The 23119-nt window shown below is 41.8% G+C and overlaps 1 protein-coding gene across 6 annotated transcripts in view; it reads left to right on the plus strand.

The window, feature by feature from the left end:
• Positions 1-23119, plus strand: part of ZBTB47 (zinc finger and BTB domain containing 47) — a 296077-nt gene that overhangs the window by 165906 nt on the left and 107052 nt on the right. For all 6 annotated transcript variants that reach the window (XM_085628788.1, XM_085628787.1, XM_085628792.1 and 3 more), the window contains one exon: positions 4244-5608. In XM_085628788.1, the coding sequence (XP_085484914.1) occupies positions 4325-5608 (1284 nt within the window). In that variant the 5' untranslated portion in view covers positions 4244-4324. The remainder of the gene's footprint in view (positions 1-4243; positions 5609-23119) is intronic.

A 23119-nucleotide genomic window follows, 5' to 3' on the forward strand; every position in this document is an offset into this window, starting at 1 on the left:
TTGTACCTAAATATACCAAATCTAGGAGTCACGTGATTGAAGGGGTTAAAGTCCATGGAGTACCTTCTTTTAATTATCTTGGGATACCCTTCGATTTGCGGTCTAAGTTTAGCACATTTACTTAATATTTGATCGCAAACTTACAGGGAGTGCTTGAAGCAGTTTTTTGCTTCTCAATTTGGCTTGGCTCCAAGCCAATAAAGGAGTTGTCTGTAATATACAAAAATAAATGTATCCCTGTGGCTCTCTATGCTGCTGGTGTATGGGGTTATGCAAATGTTAAGCAACTCCATACCATTGGAAATAGATTTGTGAGCTGCATTTTATCAATTTTGAACTCCGTATCTACCTATATAGGCCATGCAGGATTAGGTTTTAATTATTTAACTGATATCGCCCAGCTCTCCCTGCTACTGTTATGGCTTAAGATTTGGGGCACCCCAGAAGCAACTTTTGCTAGACATGTTGTGCACAACTGCCTAGCATTGGATAGAGTGGGTGAGATCCCGTGGCTGAAATATATTAAGCAGACTTTTTAACAACTTGTTGCTATCTATCTTTACACTAATCCTATATTATGAAAAGGCTGGTGGTGCAGGAACTCGTAATATGCTGAGCTGGACTGCGCCAGTTCCTGCTCAGCATATTGCGTTGTGGCACTGCTGTACAACCACCAGGGAACGACTGTTCCCTGGCGTAGCTGACGGTCCACCGCCGCAACAACTTTAGAAGTCGTAATATGGCGGACAGTGGACTGCCACTGCTGCACCGCCGCGAGTCTGGCGATTGGAAGACCGCCAGACTCGTAATCAGGCCCATAGTGTTGAATTACATTAAGAGTGCACTGATTATTAGGCATAAGTTTGAGAGCTGACCTCCACCATAACTGTTGTTTTCTATTTGCTACCTTATAATCTTTATAATTTACTTATTCTGTGGTAATGCTTTTAGAGTCGTTGATTGTATTGTAATTCATTTTTATTTCTGGTTTGTTTTATAATATTTTTGACTATAAAAGGTTTTATTGTGAGATTAATTTTGTGTGCTTTTTATGGTTTGGATTAGACCGAAATAAAGAATTGAAATTGACTTAAAAATAAAAAGTTTAAAGAATGGAAATAAAACATCATTGGCAAATTAAAGTATTGGCTCAGCTGCCCTGTGATTCAAGTGCACTTCTCTGTGATTCAAGTGCACTTGTGAATAAGCAATTGTTCACATGTTATCAAGCTAAATGCAGTCACTCACAGTGCAAGGTAGCCAATGGCTGAAGTTGGCTGATCCATTGCTGCTTGCAGTGGGCTGTGCTGGAGAGAAACAGAATGTGAATGACAGTTGAACAGACCAATGGTTATTTGATTACATGAGGCTTGAAAGACAGCTAAACCTGTCTCTAGGCCAGATCTAAAATAAAGAAAACGTAATAGACTCATATTGCTGGAATATTTGTGTTTTATATTCCTTTTAATATAAGAGTACAGTAGATACATTAAACAGTGGCTTTCCTGCAATGATCTGTCTGTGAAATTCCAAAATGTTGCCAACTTGTGCAACGAGCAAGGACGGTAATGGGTTGCTACTACCATTTCCTTGGCAAAGTGCTTGGAGGACATAACGACTAGCAGTTAAGTAGCAAACCTTGGAACTGGAACACACAGGCTGAAATCTTGTCTTCCTCATTTTTCCTTCCAGTTTGTGACCTTTGGTTTATTTATTATTGGTAAGTTGATTGTGTGTCCATTTCCTTATCTGATAATGATTTGAGTGCTTCCAAGCAATTATATTAATAATGTGTTTTAAGCAAGAAAACACATGCATTTAGCTTAAGGGCAGTGAAGCACTGTACAGGGTCTAAAACAAGCATAAAGTCAATGAGTGATAGGGGAGATAGCTGAGTTGTGGGCTGTTAATGTATTGTGACACAGTGTTCTTTAAAGGGGTGATTCTTCAACTGTTTCCTAAACTGAGGCAGCGTTGTGACAGTCCTGATTGATACGAGGATGTTGTTCCAGATCCTAAGTGCATAGATGGACAAGGCCTGTTATTGCTCTTCTTGGTCTGCAGACTGATGGTCTCCTGGCTGCAGTGTCCAAAGAACAACCTGAGATGGCACGCTAGTCTGCAAGATAAGCAGAGGTGCTAGTCATGGTGGCTTTGTAAATGATGCAGCTGGTTTTGAAGATGGGATGAGATGGCAAGGGGAGCAAATGTTAGAGGGGGGTGTTTGTAGGATATGTTTAAGGGGTGCCATTGAGAAGTCTTGACGGCCATGCAGAAGGGCGTTACTGCCACCAAGAAGGATAGATATGAAGGCTTTAACACCAATTCTGGAGTGCTCTCTGAATGAAACGCTTCCACTTTCTTTAGAAGAGAGAGCTGCTACCAGTCTGTCTTTGTTTTTTTGGCAGTGTGTTCCTTGATGTTGAAGATGGTGTCCAGGGTGAATTGAAATGAATATCTGCATTTGGTGAAAGTTGGGGTGCAAAGCCATCAAGGTTCATGTCGTTGAGTTGGGTGTATTTTGTTTCTTGTATATAGAGTAATTACTTGTGGCTTACTTTAATTTGAGCTTTCCATCCGCCACTTCTTTATTTTTCTTGGTGCTAAATGTAATACTTGTATGTACCTGCAAATAATGGTAATCTTGTTGGTTATTTGGTACACTTGTTAGTATCTGCTCCAGAACCATTGGAAAAAATCCCAAGCCATATAGTTTCTGACTCTTTACACAGTAACACATCTTTAAAAAAAACGAAAAACAGAACAAAACAAAAAGCAAACAATTCCACAAATTAAACAGACCCTCTATCCGAGTGAAAATGTGACCATTGTCTCTAATTTTAGTCGGGTCCCAAACCAAATGCGTTTTACAACAAACTTAGGGGTACCGCATATCTTTGTTATAATGCTATCTATCCTATGCATGATGGTTCGGTATTCGCAGATGGCATAGCGAATACAGGATATCATACACAGATTTAGTGTGATCGGGTATGCGCTGGTTGGAAAGATTATGACGCTTTCTCTTTTGACCAATTGGAGATTCATTGTTTCCCTTACCTGTGGGGAGATGGGTGTATCAGGTCATCTGGAGAAATTACTTGGCACCTCATGTTATGTGGTAAAGCATCTGATCATATTAGATACCCTGCTCATCAGGAATATAACCATTCCACTAACTCCATTCCTTCTCAAGAATCCCCTTGCCTTAATGCAAATCAGCAGATATGACAATACATTTTTTATTTTTTATTTGCGTTAACATTTTTTGTTCCTTTCAACCACAGAAAAGGATAGTTTCGCTTAGCTCTATGTGAAACAAACTGATTATATTGTAACATATTTCTACAGTAGAATTAGTTATGTTTCATTAGATTGAAGGAATCATCAAACCTCCTGATATGCTAGTGTGAAGTCATCACAAGGCATAACAAAGTTGTGGGGTAATCTTTTTCTTGACGCTTTTCACTTTGCAGTCATACTTTAATTGAGTTAATATTTATAGAAAGGAAGGGCAATTTGCTCATACCAGTCTCAAATTATGGCCAATTCTATGTTCAGTGGCTTGAGATACCACCCACCTAGGCTAAAGCCCCCAACCTTGGATGTAATTAACGTTTGTAGTGGGAGGATGTTTCAGCCACATTCACTTAAATGTACCTTGAATGCTGCTGGTTGCAAGGATTACCATTGTTCATAAATATGTGCAGTGCCCCTCTCTTGATGGCAATTATTTTGTCCAAGTGGAAGTAAAGGAACCTGTTGTTTTCATGACATGATTTAACGTCCCATGGTAATTTCTAAAAACAAATTAAAACCTAAGAGGTCATATGTTTATCTTAGGTGCCCCTTTATCAGGTTCAAAAGTCTGTTGCTTATTAAGTCTCAGTCCCCAAAAACGAGTGCAGGTACCCATCACCTGTAACCACAGACACAAATAAACGTTGCTTTTTGTATTTGGGTAAGTTGGGAGTCTCAATTGCATAGGTGAACCATGCCATGAATGGTTGGGCTTATTCCCATAAAGATATTTACAAAAAGTTGTCACTGTCGCTTGATAATCCTCCTTTAACATATGGTAGTAGTGTGTAATTGAGAAGACATTTTTTCAAAAGTTAGAGTATATATTTATGTATATATATCTGACTTGCCCTTAAAGAAATATGAATATTCTTCAGAAAGTATTTTGAAGGACTGTACAATCTGCATAATTTCTCATATATTATATTTCTTTTCTCAACAGCTGATAGTTAAAAAGACAACTGACTTTCCTTCCACGGAGTATTCTCTAGTAGAGGATGTTGCTCTCCATTTCACTTGTTTAATGGACAGACTGAATGAGCAACGCCTATTTCAGCTGGATCTGTGTGATGTAGACATTGTCCTGGTCCAGCAGAAGAGCACCTTTCCTGCACATAAAGGGATCCTGGCAGCCTACAGCCAGTTTTTCCATTCCCTCTTCACACAGAACAAGCAGCTCCAGCGAGTGGAGCTCTCGCTGGAAACCCTGACATCCCAAGGTCTTCAACAGATACTTAATTTTATCTACACATCTAAGCTTCTGGTCAATGCATGCAACGTTCATGATGTACTAAATGCAGCTGCAGTCCTTCAGATGAATGACATTGCAGCCTCTTGCCAGGAGCTGATCAATAGCAGATCACTGAACCTGATGATGGCCAGTGAAATGGCCACACAAGACAACCGCAACACTACTCTAGCCACACAATACTACTGTGAAATTAAGCAGGAGCTAGATTCTCCAATGACCAAGATCTATGCACGCGAAGGGACAGATCCTTTTTCCGTGCGTGTAGAGGCAAATGCTCCTACCAAACAGCACCTCTCAACTGCTCCAGCAAAACAATATTTCAAGGAGGAGACAACTGTTGCTCCAACAATGTGCAAGGTTGAAGGCCCCTATTCAGTTGACTCAGACATTCAAGCAGCTTATGATCGTGATCAGATCATCGTAGAGGTGAATCTTAACAACCAGACTTTAAATGTTTCCAAAGGCGCCGAAGGAATAACTTCGTCGGGTGAATCGGCCTCCCTGATGGGTCATAGTGAGGGCCCAAAAAATTCACAAGAAGACAGAGAGTCTGGAAAGGGTGAAAACGAAGAAGGGGAGGAGGAAGAGGAGGAAGATGCCGATGGCGGAGAAGATGGCGATGAGCAGAGTGAGGAGGAAGAGCTTGAAGAATCCAGTGAAGAAGAGGAGGATGATGAAGACTATGAAGAAGAAGAGGAAGGCAACATGGCAGAAGTTAGAAATGAGAATGATGTAGATGGCATGAGGGGTACGCGTTCTTCACGGACGACAATAGCCGCACGTTCCACCAGGCAACCGGAGGATGAAAAATCACAAGACATTCAACAAGACAGGAAGCAGGAACATGATGGGTCTTCTCAGAAAGTGAAGCTAGAGGAGAAACAGAATTATCCTTGTAAAAAGTGCCCTAGAGTATTCAATAATAGGTGGTATTTGGAAAAGCATATGAACGTTACTCATAGCAGAATGCAGATCTGCGATAAGTGTGGCAAGAGGTTTCTTCTGGAAAGTGAATTGCTGCTGCATCACCAGACAGACTGTGAAAAGAATATACAGGTGAGATACTTTTGAATAACTTTCTAGTGGGTAAAGATTTTGAGTGGGGAAAATCCCCTTGATGATTCCTACAAGAATAACTTATTTCTCATGTAGCATTTCATGCCACAATTTTATATGCTGCAAAATAGACATTACTATTAGCTAATGTAAAGGTACTGTTTTTACCTACTTCAAAAGAATGGAAGGCTGAGTTGGCTTTGCCTGGGTTTACATATGTGAAGTGCAGATGTCAGCAGAAGATCTCTCATGCTAACTCTGACAACGGTAGTGAGGCAGTGAGAGATTCCCTCATTGACTGTGTTTATTCAACAGAGGCAGGTATATCTGACCTTTGGATGTTTTTCAGAGAACATATCCAAGAGACTGCCCCTGGGAAATTTGCTAGGAAAAAAATGATTTGTTACATCACTCTTTTGTGAAACTTATCCCATTAGTCTAAAATTCAAGTCATCGGGTAAGACCATTCTTGTTGGTAATGCAATACATCTGGCTTTGGTTACATAGTCCAGTAAAAGGAAAAAGTAGTACGGAATATGTTTTTGAATCTATGGACAGTAGTATTAGAAAGTGTTTGAAAAGGTTTTGAGATGCAGGTTCAATTGCTAGTGCTTGGATGCCCTCTTGGGTGATTAGTGTGATCTACAAATCAACATAACATAACATAGTGCTTCATAGAGCTTTAATAACAGATATTAATTCACTCCTAAAGAAGAGACCTAAGAAAGAGATATTTAAAGTGTTATGCTTTGCAGCGATTTTCAAATCTTTCATTGCCATGTGAATTTGTACTATAGAAAAACTAGTTTCTCTGTCATGAGCCCTTTCCTCCATCTGTAACATTTCTAAGTTGATAATTTCTAGGTTGCCCAGTTTTTAATGTTTATTTTTGTGGATTTCAGTGATGTTTTCTCTGTGTTTTCCAAACCTTTTGAAATCGGTGCATATCAGTTCAGCTGCCGAACCCCTAAAATAGACTAAACTGTGCTTTAACAGTGCTACCAAAACCTTTTGTTTTTTTGCAGTGAATGTAATATAAATTACATATTTAATTTAAAGAAGAAATAATGCAGAGTATGAACTGTCTTCCCATTAGCAGTGGGTCCAATTGAATTATGTTAAGCATAGAGAGTCAGTGTATTGCACTCTGCAAGCACACCCACATCTTATTACCCTCTCACATCTCATTACCTCTCACACTCCCATTTATCAGGATTCTGTCTAGTGTACAGGACTATCAATATGATTAAAAAAGTAAGAGTGCTAGTTTCAAATATTTTAATAAACCAATTCCTAAACACACTTGGGGTGGTCACTTATTTACTCCTTATTGAATATTATGTCAGTGTACGGGTGGTCAGCCCTGCTAACAACATAGTACCTTATGAAACATTTAAAATTTAGAACTACACCAGATTGATTTGTAGCCCTTTATTCTAAGCACAGAAAATGTGATGCTTTAAGCATGCTCACCACTGCTTTTCTGCACTCTTTGTCTGACAACATGAAGTTGATGCTGCCATTGTGTAGACATCCATAACTGCCAAGTGTTGCTATTGCAAATGCCTCACTTTAAGTCAGTCCTAACCTTTTAACGAACATCACATTTTATTCTTTGACTTTCGGTTTTGCTGTTAACATTGCACTTAAGGGCTCGAAAACCCTAGCAGTAAAGTGCAGTTGGGTAAAAAAATAGGATTAGCTGAAGATATCACACAAAGCAATGGGACATCTTGCAGCGATGGATTTTGTAGGTATGGGGAAAGTCTTGTGTCATGCTTTCACCAATATCCCATGTACCTGTTGGCTTCACTCTTTTCAGAGGTAACTACCACTACACCTTGCATTTAATATTTAAAGGCTGTGGTGTTTGTCAGATGACCCGCTATCAATACTGACGTGTTAGAAAAGGGGGTTGATGTATTAAAGTGTTATACCCATTCTGTGCCTGTGGGTAAGTGTGACAGTACTTATTTGTCAAAAAATTCCTGAAGCAGCTATTTCACCAATCAGTGAAAAAATGAAACACTGCCAAAAGAGCAAATACTCATGGTATGATTGACTGCTATTGCAGCGAGACCTAGTCAACTCAGGAAAGACCAGAGGGCTCGGCTAGATGCCCCTGTAACCAGGGCAGAGATTGATATAGCTATCACACAGTTAGCAATGGCTAAAGCAGCCGACTCGGACTCCATCCCATCAGAATGTTATAAACATTTTAAAAATATACTGACCCCTCTCTTGTGCGAAATTGTAAATTGCTTTGCATTTTCTGCATTAACACAACTTTTTGGGGTTAACCTATATTTGTATAGAAGAACAAACATCTGCTTGAATACAACTCGTATAACCCCATTTCATTAATTAATTGTAACTCTAAAATCTAAATTAGGGTATGATCTAATTTATTTGCAGCAGCGATAACTTCTCCAATTGATCCAATACGACATGGGTTCGTTCCTTCATGGGACACTACCTCTCACATGAGTCTGACCATATCTGCTCTGGACGTTGCTGGGAGATTAGAATGCTCAGCTGGTATGATTCTGTGGGATGTTGAAAAAGCATTTGACAGGGTGTCCTGGCTGTACCTGTAGACTGCAGGGGCCAAAAAATAATTTGGTCCTGGTGTTTAGCTAGAGCCAAGTTTGCTCTATTCCTCTTTAATGGCCACGATCACTTGTATGGGGACACTCTCTGTGACTATTCTTATCAATCGAGATACCAGACAGGGATACCCGCTTTCTCCAATTATATAGTTTTTCCACAAGATATGGGCTCAAATTGCAAGCTTAGGCAGCAACATAGTTATATGGGATGGGGACTTCAATGCAATATTAATGCAATATTAAATGACTCCCTGGATAGAAAGGGAGTGTCCCGTAGTTTACATCCACGTGCCAGTGAAGCTCTTAACTCCCTTATCTACGCTAATGATCTGGTGGACATTTGGAGGCACCTGTATCCTGATAAAGTGGCAGGATCATGCATCCCCTCACAAAACACTGTCTGGTCTAGCCGGATTTCTGGGTGGTGTCTAGGGACATAGCAGCATGGACCTCCGAGGTTTCCCTCTTGCCATGAACCCTATCTGATTATGCCCCATGTTTACTGCAGCTGGAGCTCCCTCCACCACATCAACGCCCCATCACATTGAGGCTTCCTACCATGGCCCTACTAGATCAAGCCTTCCGCGAGGAAATTAGGAAAGACATCAGTGATTACTTCATTGAAAATAAGGGTTCAGTCGAATCAGTGGGGATGCTGTGGGAAGCGTTAAGGTAGTTATAAGGAGATGTTGCATTACTAAGCAGGCGGGCGCATTGAAGTCGATTAGACAGAGACTCCAAACTCCCGAGTCTCAAATCAAAGTCATGGAGAAAAATTATTTCAATTCGGGTGAGGGAATCCACCTTGCATCACTTAGAGAACTACTTTCCAAATATACGGATGAGGCAAATCGAGAAGCAAAATTCATGGGGAAGTACAGCACTGTTTGGAGATATGGGGAGGGAGATAGACCTGGAAGAACGTTGGAGGCATGCAACACCCACCGAGAAACTCCAACATCATTACTGAGCTTAGAGATGAGGGCGGGGACGCAATTGTAGGATCACAACAGATACTGAATCATTTATCTGAGTTCTATGCTAACCTATATACATCTACCATTCCCAATGTACAGGAAGAGCTGCACACATATTTTGAATCACTAGAGCTGCTTTGGCTAGGCAGAGCGCATAGAGAATATCTCGATGAACCTTACACAGTAGAGGATATCACACAAGTAATTAACAGCCTCCCAAATGACAAGGTGTAGTGAAGATCGTTATCTATATATGTACAATGCTAAGTTAGCACAACCACGTTAGATGTTAGAAAGCCATCTTGCCGCTTTTGCTGCTTTTGCACACGACACTGTAGTCACATGTTATTAATTGAGAAATGCTTGCTTGACTTTGCTTCACATGAGAACTGTCTGTTGTTCACATCCCAAACAGTGAGCAGTGACCTTGGTCTGTACACCGTGTAAAGAAACAGTCTGGGTCGCTAGATGGTGCATGTTGTTGGGTTCAGGTTGATCGGCCCACTATTTAGTCATAACACGCTCGCAGTTGCAAATACCTGAAAGTCGGGTCCTTTTAATATTGCAGTGTTACATGTTTACATTACATTCGGAAGAAGAGCTTTCCCAGGAGCAGAGCCTAGCTGATCCTGTGATGTGATCGCCCTGAGCTGATCTTTACGGTATGGGGTTCCCCATTCAAGCCTAGAGACCTTCTACTAGTCTAATAATAATATTATTAGTTTGCTAGCGAAAGGAAGGTGGCTTAGATCCACTGTCATTTTAGTATGATTACTCCTTTCATTTTCCATGGTATTGTAACTATGCTGATGGTTTTGATATTAATCATTTGTCAGCTTATGTTAGCCAAAGTACTGCATCTTAGGACACGAGGTTTATAAAATAAACTCTTTAAACTTTACCGTGTCTCTGTTTACTCTGTTGTGGACTGATATGAGAATAATTACGAACAGGTATCTCTGATTCCCACCATTCCTGAGATATACACTAAGTCGCTTGTTCTGGGTTGTCTATACATTGGGACCACCGAGATAATACTCGGATAACGATTGGGACACTGATGCTGGTCGGATAAGGGGTTCTGGGTTCTGAGGTGAGTTTTTGGTACACCACAATTCACTGAGGTCCTGGTTTCCTGCGCATAGTTCTGTGCATAAGCAGAATCCCTGCAACAAAGGCTCCAGGCTTAGATGGTCTCCTGCCACCTTTTATAAAGCATAGAGTGACTTAGTAACCCCATGATTATTAAACGTCTACCAAGAAATGATGGAAACTGGTCTTTTCCCACCCACGGTGCAGGAAACTGTAATACTGACACTATTGAAGACTGACATTATTGAAACCTTATAAAGAACCCACAAGCCGGGACTCCTACCGCCCGCTATCTCTCATTAATTTAGATAATAAAATTGTGACTAAATTAATCGCCTATAGGCTACAACCCCTGCTCTCCTTGATAGCAAGGCCAGATCAATCTGGTTTTATACCAGGTAGGTCGACAGCACATAATTAGAGAACCTTCTTCGCTCTACTTCACCATTTAAACCTCAAGATCCCGGCAGTAGTGGTACTGCTAGATGCAACCAAAGCATTTGATTCCCTTAAGTGGCCCTATCGCTTCGCTATTTTAGCTAGGTTGGGCCTTAGCCTTGCATTTATGGCTCAAATTTCTTTACTCTAATCCCACAGCCAGGCTGAGCGTAAACGGTCTCCCATCAGAGAATATCCCAATAACTAGGGGCACCCAGACAGGGATGTCTTCTATCGCCAATCCCCTTTGCCATAGCCATGGAACCCTTAGCTGCTTGAATCCGACAACACCATGCTAATAGAGGAGTGGGATTCTCAACTAGAGGCCTGTCAATCTCGCTTTACGCGGATGACATTACGCTTTATATAACGGATCCAATAGATAATATACTCCGCGAAATGACCAGATTTGGAATTCAAATAAATTGGTCAAAATCCACAATTTTTCCTCTGACAGACAGCACGTCCCCATTCCCACTGGACTATCCACTAAAATGGGCTGACAGCTCGGTTAAATACTTGGGGGTCTGGTTGAGTCGTGATATGCAGGTGCTCTGGGAGATGAACTTCGGACCTACAGTGAGCTGGTTAGAGGGGAAAATTGATACTTGGGCACGCTTACCTCTCTCCTTAGCAGATAGATTTGCTATAGCCAAGATGATCATGCTGCCCACATTTTTATATCTCTTCGTCAACATTCCCATAATCCTTACCTAATCATTTCTACAAACACTTAGATCCTTGATGACAAAACTAGAATGGGCTGGGAAGCAGGCGCATATTTCTTGGGAACTTTTCACTCTGCCCTTGGGTCAAGGAGGGTTTGGAGCACCAGACATTTCCCTGTACGCCTATTGTGCGCAGGCTCAGTTCCTGCGTCATTGGGTCTTCCCCACCCCATTTCAGCCACATATAGCTGTCGAATTGGACATATCCGCACCTGTACCATTAAACATAGCAGTTTTCTCGAAATTTTAAAGACCTAGTAATGAAATAGACACTACCGAAACGCTTAGATGGGCCTGGGATAGTTTACGCGCGAGGGCTAGGCAGGACCTGTCATTCGCTCTCTCTGCTCCTCTAGCATACAATCCCCAAATACCGGCATTGGCGGATCGTGGTGAAGTTATGAGAGCTGGAAAGCTGTGCTGGAGGACTTTTGCCGATCTTTTCCCTGGGGATAATTTTAGATCTGCTTCCCATATGAATCACCCATGCCAGTATTGGTTCATAAAAAGTTCTTCTCATTCTTAGAGTGAATCAGTCACCAAGAGTTCAGTGGGCATAGGGGACATCAGATTGTCAGCCTCACTACAGGTGTAGTGCCTTTTCCCCAAACAACTCTGTTTCAGGATAGATAGAGTGTGGTGAGCAAAAATAAATGAGGCACTGTTATTTACCTGGCTCTCCCTATGGCTGAGCGTTTAGATGGTCGCTTTGCCTACTGTGTTTGACAATGAGTTTCAAGTTGTTGCTGGGTGTTACTTCATTAGGACAGAAAGAGCATTCCTGCACTGGCTAAGATTGGTGAGACTAGTTGAGCATAGCACCACTCTGTCCTGCAGGAGTCAATGCGAGGTATTGAGCAGACGCAGTGTGATGGAGGCTGAAGTACCCCGCCCAAGGGATAGCAAATGTGCTGAAACTGAGAGTGGTACAGCGGTGCATCAGTCTAACAAGGAAGAATGTAGAAAACTGCCTCTTCAATGTAGGGAGCTTCATTCAAAAGCTATGAAATGAGGTATCAGCAAGCTGCTTCCCAAGTTTAGTGCTGCTAAAACAAGCAAACAAATAGTAGTACTGGCAAGGTGACTCCACCTCAAAAGAGATGGCTGTTGAGGAGCCCCACTGTCTTAAACTTTGCAAATGAAGACACCTTCCTAGTGATTACTGATAGTAAAACTAGAATACCTGTAAGAACTTCAACAAGACGCCTGGAAGTGCCTGGTGCAGAAGTGAGGCTTGTGCTAGGAAACTGGGAGAAACTGACTATGTTTGACTGTCAGCAGGTTGCTGCAGACCTGCGCCACCCAGCAGGACCCCTGACATACAAGTACAGGCTCTTGCAGCTAATGCTGTTGATACTGCTGAGAAGTTAGTGTATATGCTTCAATAAATGCCTTAATTCCACAGCATGACTAGAAATATGATTTAACATTTACAAACAGTAACACCCAGTCGCTAAAGTCCAGATCTGACTCTGGTTCTCAAGATACTTTTGTATGGTGAAAAGTCAACTGCAGGATCCCAAACATGGAACTCAATCCTAAATGCATACCTGCAAAGACTAATACTATATCAAACCGTGTTAAAAAGCCTCAAGATGATAAGAACTCTCAGGTGATGGAAGATACTGCACTAGATATTGAGAAGGGGCTAAAGGAAATTAAGGAGATTAATGAGGAAGAAGTGATTGGAAAGAAATATGACCAGCTGGAACTGTTTTTCTCCCTGACTCAAACACACACATTCAGGTACAGCAGAAAGGGATTATGCCAGCTCAGAGGTGGAGCAGAAATGACTAGGCATTGTAGTCAAATGGTGGAGAAGGGTGATCCTTAGGTAGTTGCAGATGATGAGAAAATGCTGCAGTATGGCCACTCTACTAATGGTTTAACCCCTGTGCTGTATCAACCTTTTTAGGCAGAGATTTGAGCAGTTGTGAATTTGACCCTCTGTCACTCACCCAGGGAGCATATCTCAGCAGCACCAACTCTGTCATCTGTCTATAACCAATTGAAAGCTCAGCAAATAAAGCAGAAAAAAGAAAGAACATCTTGACTTTCAGACTGCAAACTTAGGGATGCAAGTAACTGTCTGCAAAATGGTTACGCTTTTGAGAGCACGGACTACCTCGGTAAATGAGATTGAGTAAACAATAACAAATCTAAAGGATCGTGTAGATAAAAATTGATTAGCATGTAAATGAACCGGAAACTGAAACAAATGATAATCTATCGAAGCTAGAGGACATGGAGAATGATCTTTGCCAGAATAACTAATGCACTTTAGCAGTGCATTAAGGTGCTGAAGGTGATGACCTGTGACTTTGCGCCCTGTTTGATTCAGGGAGCTTGAAGTGTTTCTTAGACTAGGACTTCGATTGCTAAATTCGGAGGGTTCATCAGTTTCCTCATTGTAGACAAAGCAACTCTGAACCTGGTGCCATTCTGATTTAAGTGGAAAGTTTCCTGCTCCATTAACAAATGTATGATCTTGCTCTTCCTCAAGAGCCCATTGACTATTGAGGACATTATCTTGCATGTGAAGGCATATTTTTGCCTTACTAGACTGGTGTGCTTCTTTAACAGATGGTTCCTTGTTACCAGACATGGGGCCACCTCTATGATGCGAGCTAGGAATAGCTTGTACCAAACACAAAGCACAATACAAGCATTTCATAAAAAATTCTATGAACGGCAATTTTGAATATCAAAACGATAAAATGTATTAACCTACTGAACCATTATAGCCCTTCTTCTTTACACAGACAATGTTGTCATCTTAGCTAGAACAGCAAACAGTCTCCAAAAAGCTCTGTAAGCATTTGTTGAATTTATGTCCTCCTTTGGATTTGAATATAAATCATCATAAATCCTATATTATGGTTTGGGGCCCAAAAAGAACTAAGTCCAATGCTTTAAACATCCAGGGAAATCTACCAGTTAAGGTATCTAACGTTTGTTATTTGGGTCTTCTTTTTAACTCCCAGCTAGGTTGGGACCCACTGCTAATCTTAATGGCTCAACAAACCAGTACAGTGATTGAATCAGTTTTACGATTTGCACAAATTTGTGTCATAGACCTGTAAAAGACATTCTAGCGTTTTGTAATGCCAAGTGTCTTTCCATTGCTTCATCTGAAGCAGAAGTTGGGGGGGTGGGGGATATTTTGGCTGCTCCAGACTTCAAATCTTAGAAAATTGTTTTCTTTGGAGACTACTGATGGTACCTCTCAGGGAACTTTGACCGTTTTTGTCATTGTAAGGTGGGCCTACAATTTCTAGAGGATTGTGTGTGTTTGGCTCCGTTACTTCTATGGACAAAGGTGTGGAATACACCAGAATTAGGATTCTCTAGGCTTATCCTTCGGGATTGTTTGGTCCTTGAGAACGCTGACAGTATTCCCTAGCTTGCATATATACAATGCAATTTTAGGCCCCTGGGTCTCAGTGGGCTTTTTGAAGAACCATATCAAATACCACGTGCAGCAAATGCCTTAGTTAAGACTGCCTACTATGAACAGGCCCAGGACAAGTGCGTATACAAACTTTCTTCAAATTTAGAACACATGATTTTTAGTTGGGCGGTAAAGTGCTATCTTAGTTTTATAGAAAATACTCAATACAGATTTTATTTGACAAGGATACTTTGGGTACTGTACATTTTTTAGTGGCATTTCCAGTCCAAGGCGGGTGTCAAAGCACCTTGCACTTTTTACTTTTTTGTGCACTTTAAAAATCTGTGAGGAGAAAGTTTTTAGTTTCTGTTTGGCACTGTTGCTGTTTTAACTCGTATCTTGATGGTTATAGATTTTTATCCAACTTTGAAACCCTGGGAGGTTTGCCTAGCTGCTATAAATGTTATTAGAGACGCACTTTATATTACAAAGTGATATGGTCAATAGCTCTTTTAATCACACTTTTAAGTGTCTGCCCAGTCATTGTATGATGTTGGTTGATGCTGCTGTAATTTTGTTTTTTTAGAGTTTTATATAGTGCAAACTAGACCCGAGACATCGAGTATCAGGGAGCTTTACATAGTACTAGTTTTGTTACAGAAGGACACATTCATTTTTGTTTGCCACGGGGAGAATAAGTGATTTTCCCAGAATCACAAGATGTTGAGCGTCGTTGCTGAGACTTGAATCCGGTTCCCCAACTTCGAGGTCTACCGCTCTAGCCATAAGGCTACATCCTTTCCCCTATAATTGACCCACTGAATGTTTTTTAATGATGCTTTTTTATTACTGTACGCCCACTTATTGTACGCTGTAATAAAATACTGCTGTAATTGATCCATTTAATGTATTAATTGATATCTGTATTATTACTGTATTTTTTATGGTTGTTTTCATTGATATTTTTATTATTATAGTATTTATGGCTGTATAAGCGAAATAAAGATTTATCAAACTAACCAACAAGAACATTTGAGCATATTATGAGATTTAACAAATTAAATCTGTGACTTGAGTCCCCTATTTGAATGACTTAACAGCCCAAGTGTGGAGGAAGTTTGGTATCTAACTAACTACAGTAGACAAGTCACTAAATGCTACAAGCTAGGCATACCAAAAATGGTACCAAAAACAAAGCACAATTCAAGCATTATATTAAAAATGCTAGGAACCTCAATTTTGAATATCCAAACTATACAATGCATTAACCTACTTAACATCCCACCATTTTATACACTGACAATTTTAGCACATTTTGACAAATTTCCAAAAATGCAAGTTGCACACTACATTTGGTATCCGGAGTATGGCAAACAATATTCCCTATGAAAGATACAGTTGCACCAGGATATTTTGCACATGTATTAATTCAGACGTAATGGATCATGCTATATTGCCACAGGATGTTTAATCATAAAAACTTTGTAATTGGTGAGATCTTTTACATCATTGAAGCCCTAACATGTGTAACAAAGTCACTTAAAAAAATCCACTGTATCTTTTGTTGTCATGGGCAGTAGGATTTACCTTCCTAGTATCATCCGTATGTCGATGAACAGCCAGCTATCTATTAACATATGGCAATGTATTCTAAAGAGGCAGAGGGGGGACAATGAGGTACCAAGACAGTTTTGTAAGGGTGACAATACCAAGACAGTTTTGTAAGGGTGACATTATCAAGTTCATGGTGCTGAAACCTCTTTTGCAGCCACTTGATGTACCTGGTTATGTGTTTATTGCCCTCAGAAACAGATTGCGGTTGTGCTGAAATCTCATTCCGACAATTGTTAATGGATTCTCTGAAACCTTACAGGAGATCACAGTTAAGAGATAATTTCATGCAAATGTCTATACACTAACACAAATTACATATACTCAAAATTACTCCTTTGTGCATTTGTTTGAAGGGCTTGCTAGGAAGGTCTTTATGCAGCCACTAGTATAGCCGGGAACCTTAAGTACACCGACAGCCAACACTTGCCAAGCATACCTGACTTGTCCATGCATGTCCTGTGGACATGACTCCTTCAGTTTTAACCCGCATTTATAAATGTCCTAAGAAAAAGCAGTAAAAGAAAATTGGAAGAACATTTCTGCATCCAAGAATCAAGTGGTCAACATCAGTAAATATAAATATTGGGGGGAAAGTTTAAATTCCTTAAAGGCTGAAGTATATAAAGGAAAATTTTGAACAGGGTAGTGAACTGGTCATTTTGCTGATTGAGTTGAAAGTCTACTATTGCAGAATCTTATGTGTAGTATGCAGATTAATTTGAATCATAGCATGCCACCTCGAACTTTGAACATTTTCGAACATTAATGATATTAGAACCACAGAGTTGAATTAGGAACATATAAAACAATGAAGTGGGTGCATTGACTGGGGTGAGACCCTAGTAACTGCAGAAAACAGTGCTGAAACTTGTCAGACAGATCAGAGGCCACGGTATGGAACACGAAGTTAGCTCCATCCTTGCCATGTTTGGAAACCATTCAGCATGCTTATAAGCTGCACATAAAGCAATGTTGCCCTTTGTCAGTGTAAACCTTCTTTTACGCAACAAGTTGGGGTCTCTGCTTTTAGGTTTTTACTAATTACACACTGCCCCGAAAAGGTTGTCACCTCCACATTTAGCAGCAAACATCGTACGTGTTCTTACTGATGGCATAACCATGTTTAACCACCCTCACATTCCCCAGCTCAACCAAAGGACGGCTCATCCTTGAATCAGTGCCATCAGAATACCCACACAAAGAATGGACCCTAAATTTCACAGTAAGAGGTATTGGCTCCATTTCAAAGTAAGTGTAAGACACACAGTATCCAAGGATGAAAAGGAAATGGTGAAAAAGTTAATTCACAAGAAAGGGACATATGCAATTTCAGTCTCAAAAATCACTTTCAAGTAAATATTGGCCTGCACAGGGAAATATTGCTTTGTTTGCAGATAAAAAGTATACAAGTGTGGAAATATAGGTACAACAAGAGACTCCACAAACTTTGGCCAGTAATCCAAATCTACATTACACTACCCTTGCTAATAAGAACTTTGCTCATTCTGGACATGTTACACTGCCAATATGGGGCACTGTAGGAAGCCTACTTGTTTACAGTAACTCTGACTTGTGGGCTCACATGCTCACTGTAACCTAATCCTGAAGGAGCCAACCCTTTGTAAGCACGTGTGATCTTCTATCTCACAAAAGCATATCTCTGAATTACATCAGTCTGCCAGACGTAGGAGTATTGTAACAGCAAATCTACCCTGTGTTATTGTGTAATCATACAGTACATCACAAACTGTACAGCAAAGCTGCAGTAGGTAGGGGTGAGAAGGGCAAAGAACAAGACCAGCCATAACAAGACAGGGTAACAAGTTGGCAAACTGTAACAGAGACATATCCAGCACTCTTGAATTTCCAAAGTTATAAAAAAGCACCTCGTCTTCCTAGCAAGGAAAACAGCTCTCCAACATTTACTGATTGGAACTGGTAACTGAAGCACCTAATTTCAAATGTTTGGAAATAATTTGTTATTGTGGTGTGATGGATACACAAAACCGAAATGTTTGTATCATGGAGGAGAGGCAGAAATATGCAAGGCAGTCCTTATTTAAAGTGTAAACTGCACAGTTGCAAGATGGATGAGAGAAGAAGGTAAAATTTGATGTCTACAAGTTGGAAAAAAGTGTACATGAATCTGTAGTACTGACCAAACATGAAACGATTGGTTCAAGTTAAGAAGTGTAACATACATATTTAGTCAGTGCACTTTCACAAACGTACAGCAATAAGTGAAAACGGACCTGAGATTAGGTATGAATGGTAAGCAAATTAAACTTTTGTGTGATTTAAACAACTATACTGTTGTTCCATGTATAGTAAGAGTCTAGGCCATATATAGGGTGCACATGGCAATTGACTTGTAGGTGGCTTTTGTCTGCTGCCCACACTGTAACCCAGAGGTCTTCAAACCTTTTGATGCCGAGACCCCCTTGTCAAACTTTTTTAGGTGCAAGGACCCCCTTCTGTCAAAAATTTCTAGAACCTGGTACTCCTCATTATCAACAGCTATTGACAACCATAAACGCCCCTAATTTCCACATTTACTTCAGTGCCTACAGCACCAATCTGCGTCTCTTGAACCTGCCTAGACTGAGTAATGGCTTCCAGGAGGGCAGCATTATCTGGTAAGATAGGCACGGCATAGGAATTATCTGGGGGTTGTGCCGCCGTGGTCATAAAGCGGTCCAAGTTGCTCTGCTTTGGGCCAGGCCCACATGCTTTATCCTTAGACATGGTCGACCATCAGTGTCATGAAGGTCTGTAAAGCTAATTCCTACTGCACACTCAACACCCGCAGCACTCCCGGCCGTTCACCCCAGCAGGACCCGGCATTCTGTATAACTTGCCACAGGGTCTAAGCTGCTGAAGGGTCGCCGATGCCCCAGCCCAGGAACCTGAGCGGCCCACTGGTACCCTCATAGCTCCAGTCGCGCCACCGGGCCAAGCACCGTGCAAACAACCAGGCGGCAGAGTGACGCTCCGGTTGCGGAGTTCACCGCTCCACGTTGTGACGGGGGGTGGATGTGTGATCTGGACCAGGCTCCATGGTCCAAATCACGTCCCACTGGCTTGTGTGTCCTCCCACAAGGGCCCTCAGCCCACCATATCCAGCTGAATCCAAAAAGAGGCCCAGTAGCCACACCCAGACCGGGGCCCCTAGCAATAAGTGGAGGCCAAAGGAGGGCCCCCACCTGGCCACAAGCTGCAACAGGACTGGGAGCATGCCCCACCCCCCCCTCAGTGGGTGCCTCATCTTAATATGCCAAAAATTCCTAGGGAAGGCCATCACTGATGCCACTGGTCGGGGCCATCGCAATGTCTCTCTGGTCCCAGCAACTTAAACTATTGTCCCTGGCGTCGTGCCGGAGATAGGCTACCGACTCCACCTGGGCCCGATGGCACCGCTAGCCCTTATTCCTTCACGGACGAACCACTGCTATTGTCCCCGTCCTTATGCAGCTCCAGAAGTGCTGGCACTAAAAAGTCTCTATTTTGCGGCTCTGTGCCTCCCGCTCGAGTCGCACTCATAGCCGATTGGGCGGCCAGGCCGCCGTGACGTCTTCCGATACGCGCCACTCTGGTGTCCCAGGCCTAGCTCTGCACCGTACCTCAGGCCGCAGATCGCGCTACGACCCACAGCTGCCATCATGACGGGGCACCCCCCTGCTGCAGCCCTGGCTCAGGCCTCATCTCGGCCAGTCAGGGCATCTGGGATCTTCAGCTGCAGCTGCGCGCCTTTCCGATCGACAATGCGCCCCAGGTCTGCTGGTTTTCGACCAACCACGAGGTCACTGCCTATGACAGAAAGCTCTGTGAATATGTAAGTCATTATTTTATACTTGCATTACACACGGTGTAAGATAGAATGCTGCAAAACGAGCAAATCGTTTTACAATAAAATGGTGCTTCCAAAATTTTGATTTTAGTAATTCCAGAACGTATGTAATGCAATTTTGTTTTTTACATAACTTTCCCTTCATCACCTCTTTAGGGGTACTAAGGGCTGTGTAAATGCAGTTAAAATTAAAAGCAAGCACTTCCCGCCCAGTTGTTAAAACTTTGCTCTACCACTCAAAAAAACAAATCTTTCTCATCACAAGCCAGAACCACTCCCAAGCATCATTTACACTTGCAGATTAACTGCTAGGCATATTTGGATTTCATTCAGGCAAGCCGCTGATAATATTCTAAATTAGCCATTCCAGGACAGCTGTCTTTTTCCAAAAGGAAAGCAAACATTTTGGATTGCAGAGACAAGTGAAGCTGGAGAGTGCGCGACCCCCCTTTTCAGGACTCCACGGCCCCCCTGGGGGTCCTGCCCTACAGATTGAAGACCTCTGCTCTAACCTCATGTGTAAAGAATTAAAGACAAAGCATTAACCTTTGATGTAAATCAGGAGAGATAAAGAGAAGTCCATCTAGTGGCTGAATTGCACAATGTGAAAACAGACGACCTGGAATCCATCCCGGTTTCCCTGCTTGACCAAATTGCGTGACCCTTTCCAAATCTTTCTCTTATATTTGATTTAATAGCCTACAATATTGCTCCATGTGCGGTAAGAATCCAGGCCATTTATAGGGTGCTCATGACAACTAACCTTGCCTCCTAGTTCATTAAAAGCATTGTTGTCGGGCCCTGAGGGGGTTGGGGAGGGGCACAAAGTTTCTACGTTCACACTAAATTCAATCTATCACTTTTAGTAAATATCGGTCAATGCAATGAATCTGACATATTATAGTGACATGTAGCTGTGTTTTAACAAAATACGTTTATTTGAATTGTGAAGCAACTTTGTATATTCTGTTGCTTGAAGTACTTGCCATTTTCATGGCTCAGCTCATGCACAGTTTCTCCCTGTTAATTAGAATGTTCGCCCACTTCTAAAGAGGCTAGCATTTGAAAGCAAGGCATGGGTGATTCTAATGGTACCCTGGTGCCCAGCTTTGGGATTCGGAAACATTTCTTTGGACTCTGGCAGCATGCAATGCAGATGTTGAATAGCAGGGGGGAGCATTTTGTCCAAAGACAAAATGCAGTATTTCTTTTGCGGTAGATGGGGTGAAGTCTGGATGGGGTAGATGTACTTACAAATATCTGGAATGAAGACATGGATGCAGCCGACTTCTCTGCGCCAGCAGTCTTTGTCTGGCTTCTTTCTTCCTCTTTCTGTCCACGTGCAGCATGTGCTCCAGCGTCAATGGAAGGCAAGGTGCAGGGGGCTAAGGCAGGCGTATGGGCTTAGGAACTAAGGGCCAGATGTACAACTCTTTCATTTAGCACCACGCAGTTTGCGACACATTGCGAGTAGCAAATTGCGAGGCACTAAATGATGTGTACAACAGTGTGTTTACACTGTTTTGCGATTCCCAATGGGGTCGCAAAATGCGAGGCTCATTAATATTAATTAATGAGCCTCTCGCAGTTTGCGAGCCCATTGTGAATGCCAGCTCTCCCAGGGATGATGGCCTGCTTGGCTCAGCAGACCACCATGTCTGGGACTGCTCTTTAATAAAGCAGTTTAAAAAAAAAATGCAGCCCGTTTTCCTTAAAGGAAATGTATATATATGAAACATTTTCGTTTAATTTTTTAAGGGCAGGCAATGGTCCCTGGGACCACTGCCTGCCCTTAAAAAATTATTTTGCATGCATTTGCAAAGGGGAAGGGGTCCCATAGGGACCCCTTCACATTTGCAAATGCATTACCACCTACTTGAAGTAGGTGGTAATTGTGAGTGTATTGCGGCTGCAATTCCGGTCACAAAACATTCGTTTTTTGTACATTGTTTTGAGACTTGCTATTTGGAAGGGAATGCCCCTTCCAAATAGCGAGTCGCAAAACCTATTTAGCGAGTCGCAAAAAAATTGTGACTCGCTAAAAAGGCTATGTACATGGCCCAATATGTTTTGCATGTTGCATGCGCAAACGTGTTCGCAAACCTGTTTACGCATGCAAAAACGGGTCGTACATCTGGCCCAAAAAGACTAACATTCTGGCTAATCACCTTTTCAAATGGTGTGTAACGAATGTTGATCTTCTGGCTACCTGACGCGCTACATTCTGGGAGAATCTCAAGGTGGACATTTTTCTATGCTCTTCCTGTTGATTTTTTCCAGATTTCTCGTTCTGGTCATGCTGGGAAATATCACAGGGTGGACGTGAGGTAGGCTTGAAATGGGTTTCCAGCCTTGCTACCACGCTGTGTGTGATACTTACAGCAGAGCTGAAATTGGAAAAAAACTTATTCCGGGAACCCATAAATTGTGGGTCAAGTTGTGGCAATGGAAAGGAAGTGGAGTCCTGGGCAGAGGATTCATGAAGAGCATTCTGACAATGAGGCCCATATTTACAAAGATTTCATGCAACGCAGAGCAGCATCATACTTTCAAAGATATGGCGCAGTTTGCTCTTCCTGAGCACTAGAGCACATGTGCCAACGCAGGCACCCTCGTGGAATGGTGCAAAGGTGTCTACGCTGTAGTCAGGATTGTCTTTTTGTGCAGTAAGGTATGCCTTCCTGTACAAAAACTATCTTTTGAGACTATTTCCCCTTTGTATATGTGCTGCATAATGCAATGAAGATATTTCTTCTGCTTACACCAGCCTGGGGTAGGTGAAACATTTTGGCGTGAACCCATGTTTACAAGTCTT

Source organism: Triturus cristatus, chromosome 10, assembly GCF_964204655.1.
Source record: "Triturus cristatus chromosome 10, aTriCri1.1, whole genome shotgun sequence".
In the NCBI taxonomy this organism is placed as follows: Eukaryota; Metazoa; Chordata; class Amphibia; order Caudata; family Salamandridae; genus Triturus; species Triturus cristatus.